Source organism: Bison bison, unplaced genomic scaffold, assembly GCF_000754665.1.
Source record: "Bison bison bison isolate TAMUID 2011002044 unplaced genomic scaffold, Bison_UMD1.0 scf7180017864538, whole genome shotgun sequence".
NCBI classification, from domain to species: domain Eukaryota; kingdom Metazoa; phylum Chordata; class Mammalia; order Artiodactyla; family Bovidae; genus Bison; species Bison bison.
The window spans coordinates 2,102,358-2,112,115 of record NW_011495086.1 but is presented as its reverse complement, the minus strand read 5'-3'; the positions used below and the strand labels follow the sequence as shown (position 1 = coordinate 2,112,115).

The window sequence follows — 9,758 nt, the reverse complement described above, 5'->3', positions numbered from 1 at the left end:
TGCATGCCAAGGCAGGAGACACAGGTTTGATCCTAGGGTGTTTGATCCATAGTTGTTGGTTGTTGTACAATCACTCAGTCATGTCCAGATCTTTGCAACCCCATGGACTGTGGCACACCAAGCTTCCCTGTCCTTCACTATATCCCTGAGTTTGCTCAAATTCATGTTCACTGAGTCAGTGATGCCATCCAACAATCTCATCCTCTTTCATCCCCTTCTCCTCCTGCCTTCAATCTTTCCCAGCATCAGGCTCTTTTCCAGTGAGTCAGCTCTTCTCATCAGGTGGCCAAAATATTGGAGGTTCATCTTCAGCATCAGTCCTTCCAATGAATAATCAGGGCTGATTTCCTTTAGGATTGACTTGTTGGATCACCTTGCTGTCCAAGGGACTCTCAAGAGTCTTCTCCAGAGCCACATCTTGAAGGTATCAATTCTTCGGTGTTCAGCCTTTTTATTGTCCAGCTCTCACATCTGTACATGACTTCTGGGAAAAGCATAGCTTTGACTACATGGACCTTTGCAGGCGAAGTAATGTCTCTGCTTTTTAGTATGCTGCCTAGGTTTGTCACTTCTTTCCTTCCAAGAAGCAAGTGTCTTTTAATTCCATGGCTATGTCCGTTCTAACTGTTGCTTCTTGACCTGAATACAGGTTTCTCAGGAGGCAGATAAGGTGGTCTGGTATTCCCATCTGTTTAAGAATTTTCCACAATTTGTTGTGATCTACACAGTCAAAGGCTTTAGCTTAGTCAATAAAACAGAAGTAGGTTTTTTTTTTTTTTCTGTAACTCTCTTGCTTTTTCTATGATCCAGCGGATGTTGGCAATTTGATATTTGGACCTCTGCCTTTTCTGATTCCAGCTTGTGTATCTGGAAGTTCTCAGTTCACATATTGTTGAAGCCTAGATTGGAGAATTTTGAGCATTTCTTTGCTAGCATGTGAAATGAGTGCTATTTTGCAGTAGTTTGAACAGTTTTTGGCATTTCCTTCCTTGGAATTGGAATGAAAACTGACTTTTTCCAGTCCTGTGGCCAATGCTGAGTTTTCCAAATTTGCTGGCATATTGAATGCAGCACTTTGACAGCATTATCATTTAAGTTTTGGAACAAGCTCAGATGAAATTGCATCACCTCCACTAGCTTTGTTCACAGTGATGCATCCTAAGGTCCATTTTTGTTTGTTTGTTTAGAATGTATGGATATTACATTTTATATCTTACTTTTTGCTATGTATATTAAGAGAAGTATCCCTGTGTTTTTTCTTCCTCCTTTAATGCTTTGACTTTTTAGATAACTTTTATATTTAAAAAAAAAAATCCCTAATTTCTTCTCTCCCTCTCTCCTTTCTTTGTTTCCTTTTTTAATGATGAACTAAGAAACATTCCGGGAACTAAACAAATAATAGATTTTCTTTTATATACCACTATAATGGGTTTGGTATTATTTTGTTTAATCCACTGACAGATAATACCTCTCATGAGTGGGAGTATCTGATATTGATAGTAAAACTTTACTGGCCACAGAGAACAAGTTGTAGCATATTTTATCCTTTGTCTTCTGGGGAAAAGATTTATAAGATTGAAGATATTTTTTTTCTTTAACTTTAAGTAAAATTATCTAGGACTGATACTTTATCTTTGAAAACTATTTTTAACCTAAGAATTTATCTTCTTTAGTTATTGTAGTACCACTCTGATTTCCTACTTTTTTAAAAGCACCTATGTCATGTGTAATATATCCATTTTCTTAATGGATAATTAAATAATGGATAACTTAAATATCCATTTTCTTTAGTATTTTATGTATATGTATTTTATCCTTTTTTCCTAATATGTTTTGTTTTTGCCTTCTCATTAGTTTTTCCATTATGAATTCTATATTTTTAGCTTTGACATATAAATAAACCAAACATTTCTTTTCTGATATCTCATAACTAATAAACCTATTGAAAAATGGTAAGACTGCACTTTAGAAATATTTTAAAATAGTAGCTCTAATATATTGATATTTATCAGGGTTTTATATGAATTCTATGCTGTTCCAATTTAAATTATTCTTTTTATTTTTCCCCAAGTATGACTTGACACTGCAGACTGCATATATTGTCCTATAAGAATTTTATCCTTGTGTAAAGAACTTTATTTTCTCCAAGTTGATTTAGACTTGAAACCTTGAATGTTTTAAAGATTATCTTATTTTTTTCCAACTACTGTGCTTTTCTTAGATTAATGATGAAACCAATTGTTCATCTCTTGGACTTTGACAGCATACAGTGAGTTCTGACAACTTTCTCCCACTCCAGTTCCTGAATAACATGTAATTTCCTTGATATGACAAAGTATCATTTTAGCATTCATGTCATGCCATGGTGTACATTTTTCATTTTTCTGTAAGTTAATGAGTTCTAACAAAGAGTGCCTTCATAAAGTTGTCTTTTGCCAAAAGTCCTGCAGCAGCATGTGGGGCTAGTGACAAGCTACAGTATTAAGGAGATTGGTTTTAAATCAAGTCTCTAAAGTGTGCATGGAAATACTAAATGCATCCCTATGTGTTTTGCAGACAATCCGAGCTTGCTGAGCCATGTCACAGTGGGTATTAGAGTTCTGGATGTCAATGACAATCCACCCGAGCTTGCCAGGGAATATGATATTGTTGTCTGTGAAAATTCTAAGCCTGGTCAGGTAAGTTAATTGTTTCCTTCCTATAATTTGAATGGAAGAAAAATAAGCAGCTCTGTTTCTATTATTCTTAGGTATAATCCTCAAAAATCCCTGTGTTATTTTTGTGCTTAATACAAATAATTTTATAAAGCTTTAAGTACCAAATAGATTTTTTGAGAACCATAGAAAATAAATGTTCTCTGGATCACAAATGTAATTCAACAAATGAACTCCATCATGCATGTATTTTTTATGCCAATAAAATTATACTGAATGATTTGCATACAGCCCTGCATTAAGTGAGGAGGAAACAGTGAACTTTCCTGCCCTGATGAAGCTTATAAACTAGAGTGGGGAGAAGAGAATGGCCTGGTCTATTTTGGAGGGAATGAGGGAGCAACATACAGTGGCCATTGAGTACTATGGATACAAGAAGGTGATTAGGTTTCAACATGAAGAATGTATATGTTTGAGAAGGTAGGGAGAATGAAGAATGGACAGAAGAACTGGAACTTGGAACCTGCATCTGGATGTAGCGTGGCAGCCAGATAAAGGAGCATGGTGATTCCATAGGGAGACTAGTATTGTTGATGCCCATAAAACAAGTGGGCTATGGGAAGGGGATGTGCCTCTGTCTTCTCTACTATGTAACAAATTACACAAACTTAGCAGCTTCAAACACCTATTTAGCATCCCATAGTTTCTGCAGTCAGAATTCTGCTCACAGCTTAGCTCAGTCTCTGTAGGAATATCACAAGATGTAATCAAGCTGTGTTCTTACCTGAGGCTGGGAGAACTCTTCCATGCTCACATGGCTGTTGGTAGCATTCAGTTACTCTCAGCTGCAGACCTGAGAGTTTCAGTGTTCCCCAGAGTTTGGAGAGGCCACCACAGTTGGTTTTGCTTGTTTGTTTGTTGTTCATTTTGTGTTTGTTTTTCTTTTCTTTTTGTCATATAGGCTTTCCCAATATGGCCACTTCAAATAAGTAGAGAGTCATTTTGAAGAGTCTGACGGTTTCATATAATGTAATGTGGTGTTACCAGTGTGATATATCATATTTCCATATTCTGTTGGTCAAAAGCAGGAAACAAGACACACCTAGAATTCAAGAAAGGGATCACAATGAGGCATGGATTCCATGATGGACACCTTGACGTCTGTCTGTCACATGAATCAAAAGAAGTCAAAATGGTCTGGAAATAGTTCAGTCAGATAACCCCTTTCACTGATTTGTTAAACCAGAGTAAATATATCATACAAAATTATTTTAAATCATTTTGAAACATGATAAAATTATGGTTGTGAGAAACATTGCCTTGTGTTTTTGTGTATAAGGACAATCAGGTATGGCTTGTTAAAGTAATCACTGCTTATATGTTTTTAATATCTCCAGAGAACATATTTACATATGTATAAATGCAGGACTCTTTATATAAAGCTTACATAAAGTTTTCTCATGTCCATTCCTCACAGGAAAGTGAGGAACAAAATGATTAAAAATTGTATTATTTTTAGGTATTAACAGGTTATCTGTTTTACTGTTAGCAATATATTAAGGTTATCACTTCTGGTGCTTAATTTTTTTTCCTCTTCACCATGTGAAAAAAAAGCAGAGTTTTGTGGTACATATATAAAATGATTTACTTACCAAATCACACTTCAGTAGTGCTAGAAATGGATTCACACACTCTAAAATTATTTTCTTAGCATATATTATACAAATACAATTGAAGAGGAAAATGTTAAATATTCAAATAGAAAATGTAGATTAAAAAAAAGTCATTTAACATGGGATTTCAATTTTTACTAGCATCAGATTAGACGTAGCTGATGAGAAAATAGTGAAAGTAGAGAACTGCAAATTAGATTAGACTAAAATATTCATGTTAAAGAATGGAAAGACAAGAAAATAAAAAGTATAAATAAGAATAAGAAAAACATAGAACATGCAGATCTAATATACAAATTAACCAATTCTCAGAAGGATATTAAAAAGGAAAACTGGGCAGAAGTAATATTTGAAGCGATCATGACTGAAAAGTTTTCCATAGTGTTGGCAAACATCAAATCAAGAATTCAAGAAACAGAGAAAAACAAAAAGTTGAGCAACTGTTTATAAAAATAACTTAACCTAGATAAATTGAAATAAAATTTCAAAAATAAAGTTAAAATTTAAAATATCAAGTGAAAAGAGACATTATACTATTAAGGAAAAATGAATGTAATGCCAAGCAGAAATCCTAAGATGACACCAAAAGCATAATCAAAAAGTTAATAAATTTGACTTGATCAAAATTAAGCATTTCTGTTTTCTGAAAGAACATTAAGAGGATGAGAAGTAAAATCATAGAGTAAAAAAAGATATTTCCAAACCATTTATTCAATGAAGGATTAGCATGCAGAATATAAAAAGAATATTCAAAACTTTCTAAAAGACAATTTTAAAAGCTGATTATTTAATCAGGAAGATAAAATCCCTCCCTAGGGGAAGATAATTCCCAAGAGCCAGAAGATAATATCTGGCAACCATAAATTATTTTCCTACAAAAAATATTCCTCAAAAATAAAGATAACAAAAGTTCATATTTAGACCAAAAAAAAAAAAAACAAAGAGAGAGAGAGAGAAAGAAAGTTTCTTACCATAATAAACATACTAATGATTTTTTTTGGGGGGAGGGGAAGGGCAGGTAATCAAATTGGCAGTTTGAAGTAGCAAGAATTCTTAAAGACCAAATCAATCTGTAATTATATTGGTAACATTAAATTATTGATAAGTGAAAAGCCCCTGTAAAACTCTTTACATTTGGGGTAATTGATAAACTACTAAATTATAATAGATTGTAGAAAACCTATAACTTTAGTTTAAGTGACAAAATAGTAAAAGTCTGTGTAACTAACATAATAGAAATTATAATTTAAAATATTCCTAAATAAAGTGATCTTAAAGTTTTATTTTTGACCTTTATTACATTAATTAAAATTTAAGGACTAAAGAGCCTCTTTATGAAAGTGAAGAGGAGAGTGAAAAAGTTGACTTAAAACTCAGCTTTCAGAAAACTAAGATCATGGCATCAGGTCTCATCACTTCATGTCAAATAGATGGGGAAAAAATGGACTTTATATTTTTGGGCTCCAAAAAGTGACTTTTTAATTTCTGCAACCATGAAAAGCAGAGATATTACTTTGCTAATAAATGTCCATCTAGTCAAAGCTATGGTTTTACCAGTAGTCATGTATGGATGTGAAAGTTGGACTATAAAGAAAGTTGAGCACAGAAGAATTGATGTTTTTGAACTGTGCTGTTGGAGAAAACTATTGTGAGTCCTTTGGACAGCAAGAAGATCCAACCAGTCCATCCTAAAGGAAATCAGTCCTGAATATTCATTGGAAGGACTGATGTTGAAGCTGAAACTCCAATACTTTGGCCACATGATGCAAAGAACTGATTTATTGGAAAAGACCCTGATGCTTGGAAAGATTGAAGGTGGGAGGAGAAGGGGATGACAGAGGATGAGATGGTTGGATGGCCTCACCCACTAAATGGACATGAGTTTGAGTAAGCTTTGGGTGTTGGTGATGGACAAGGAAGCCTGGCGTGCTATAGTCCATGGGGTGGCAAAGAGTTGGATATGACTGAGCAACTGAACTGAACTGATATTAATTAAAATTATTCATTGATTTAAATAATTTACACAGTGACAATACTGTTGCATGTGGCTTTATTTTGATTTCTTTATATTTTACACTACAAAGATACAGGGAAATTATTTTTATATAGGATCTATTTTAAAGGATTATAGAAGGGCATATTAAAAACTAAGATGTAATCCTAATAAAATATATAACCAAGTTAATATTTCCAAAACAACCCAGAAAATTCTGTGAAGTTTTTAAAGCTTAAAATTTTTAAAGCTAAAGTTACAAATTTTCATATTTGCCCTTAAGATATAGTTTTGTCTTTTAACACAAGATAGCAAAATAAAAGGGAAAGGTTTAGTACATAAAATTATAATAGCTAGGTAGAATCATGGTAATTAAAAAAATAATAAATAAGATAATAAATATAGAATGAGTTCAGTTCAGTTTAGTGGCTCAGTCGTGTCTGACTTTGTGCAACCCCATGGACTGCAGCACACCAGGCCTCTCTGTCCATCACCAACTCCTGGGGTTTACTCAAATTCATGTCCATTGAGTCAGTGATGCCATCCAATCATCTCATTCTCTGTTATCCACTTCTCCTGCCTTCAATCTTTCCAAGCATCAGGGTCCTTTTCAATGAGAGTTCTTCGCATCAGGCAGCCAGGGTTTTGGAGTTTCAGCTTAAGCATCAGTCCTTCTAATTAATATTCAGGACTGATTTTCTTTAGGATGGACTGGTTTGATCTCCTTGCAATCCAAGTGACTCTCAAGAGTCTTCTCCAACACCACAGTTCAAAGGCATCAATACTTTGGCTCTCAGCTTTCTTTATAGTCCAACTCTCACATTCATACATGACTACTGTTAAAACCATAGCTTTGACTAGACAGACCTTTGTTGGCAAAGTAATGTCCCTGCTTTTTAATATGCTGTTTAGTTTGGTCATAACTTTTCTTCCAAGGAGCAAGTGTCTTTTAATTTCATGGGTGCAGTCACAATCTGCAGTGATTTTTCGAGACCCCCAAAATAAAGTCTGTCACTATTTCCACTGTTTCCCTATCTATTTGCCATGGATGATGGGACCAGATGCTATGATCTTAGTTTTCTGAATGTTGAGTTTTAAGCCAACTTTTTCACTCACCTCTTTCACTTTCATCAAGAGACTTTTCAGTTCTTCTTTGCTTTCTGCCATAAGGTTGGTGTCATCTGCATATCTGAGATTATTGATATTTCTCCTGGCAATCTTGATTCCAGCTTGTGCTTCATCCAGCCCAGTGTTTCTCATAATGGAGAAAAATAAAAATTAAATAAAATAATGTAAACTTAAAGAAGTATATGTCAGCATTTATATTAAAATGACATAACCAAAATACTTTAAAAATATCTATTCTCATAATAGGTAAGAAAAAATGTCAACTTAATGTTGTTTATAAGAGATCCATAGTCAATACAGTAAAAAGCTTGAAAGAAAAATCAAGAAATTACTTGCATAATTGCCACATACATACTCACCAACTACATACACACATACAAAGATACAAATTATCCAAGGAAATATTGGTAATATACAGAAGCACACTTATTGATATAAAAAAGGGTCAATGCAATAGACAGAAACAATTTTAAATTTTATATATTTATCAAAATTTCTTCAAAATAAATAAAGTAAAAATGTATAGTAAAATAAAGAAAAATATACAAGCCCATTATTATATTGTGAGTTTTAGTATGGTTTTGCAAGAAATTGATAGAATAATAACATAAAATGTTAGTAAATAAGCTAAAAATTTGAGCACCACAATTAACCAAGCATTACTGTTTAACACATACAGAATATTGCAGTGAACAAATTTAAATTACATTGGTTAAAATTTTACATAGATATTGACCAAATTTCTTCCATATTCAGCAGCACAAAGCAAGTTTTAGTAATTGTCAATATTTGACTTCATCTTATTACAATAAAATAATGTTAGATACTAATTCAAAAATATTACTAGAAAAACTCCACCAAAATTTAAGTCATTTCTAAATAAGCATGAGCCAATAAAGTAATAAAAATTGAAAATATTTCCATGGAATTATAATCAAAATATACTGTATCAAAAAGGAAAAAAAAAAAAGGCAATCAGTTTTTTACTCATTTTATAGTGATAACAAAAGTTTGAAATCAAAACTTGGAAGGATATAATTTGAATTATATTCTCTTTCATGAACATAGAAATATCATAAACAAAATATTGTCAAAGAGAATCCAGGAAAAGTAATACTTTAAATTGGAAAGGAGAAAAATTAAAACTCATTTTGATAGAAGAAACAAAATTTTTGATAAAGTTAAATACTCATTATTAATAGCAGTGCTACTAATAGTAGTGATGATACCACTACATTGCTATTGTTTGTGACCCCATGAACTGTAGCCCACCAGGCTCCTCTGTCCATGGGATTTCCTAGGCAAGAATACTGGAGTGGGTAGCCGTTTCCTTCTCCAGGGGATCTTCCCAACCTGGGGACTGAACCTGTGTCTCATGTCTCCTGCATTGGCAGTCATATTCTCTACCTCTAGTGCCACCTGGGAAGCCTTTTTTTTTTTAAATATAACTGTTATTATTTTTGAGAACTAATTGCTAGACTTGAAACCCCAAAGTTCTAATATATATTTTTAATATAAATTTATTTATTTTAATTGGAGGCTAATTACTTAACAATATTATAGTGGTTTTGCCATACATTGAATCCGCCATGAGTGTACATGTGTTCCCCATCCTGAACCCCCCTCCCACCTCCCTCCGCATACCATCCCTCTGGGTCATCCCAGTGCACCAGCACCGAGCACCCTGTCTCATGCATGGAACCTGGACAGGTGATTCGTTTCACATATGGTAATATACATGTTTCAATGCCATTCTCCCAAATCATCCCACCCTCTCCCTCTCCCACAGACTCCAAAAGACTGTTCTCTACATCTGTGTCACTTTTGCTATGTCGCATACAGGGTTATCGTTACCATCTTTCTAGATTCCATATATATACGTTAGTATACTGTACTGGTGGAGAGGCAATGGCAACCCACTCCAGTACTCTTGCCTGGAAAATCCCATGGATGGAGGGGCCTGGTAGGCTGCAGTCCATGGGGTCGCTAGGAGTCGGATATGACTGAGTGACTTCACTTTGTTTTTTCACTTTCATGCATTGGAGAAGGAAATGGCAACCCACTCCAGTGTTCTTGCCTGGAGAATCCCAGGGACCGGGGAACCTGGTGAGCTGCCGTCTATGGGGTCGCACAGAGTTGGACACGACTGAAGCGACTTAGCAGCAGCAATTAAAAGCTGAAACTCCAGTGCTTTGGCCACCTCATGCGAAGAGTTGACTCACTGGAAAAGACTCTGATGCTGGGAGGGATTGGGGGCAGGAGGAAAAGGGGATGACAGAGGATGAGATGGCTGGATAGCATCACCGACTC

General features: G+C 34.4%; 1 protein-coding gene across 1 annotated transcript in view; it reads left to right on the top strand.

The window, feature by feature from the left end:
• Positions 1-9,758, top strand: part of CDH18 (cadherin 18, type 2) — a 597,814-nt gene that overhangs the window by 539,492 nt on the left and 48,564 nt on the right. Inside the window, exon 9 of the mRNA XM_010832133.1 lies at positions 2,557-2,678. Within this exon, the coding sequence (XP_010830435.1) occupies positions 2,557-2,678 (122 nt within the window). The remainder of the gene's footprint in view (positions 1-2,556; positions 2,679-9,758) is intronic.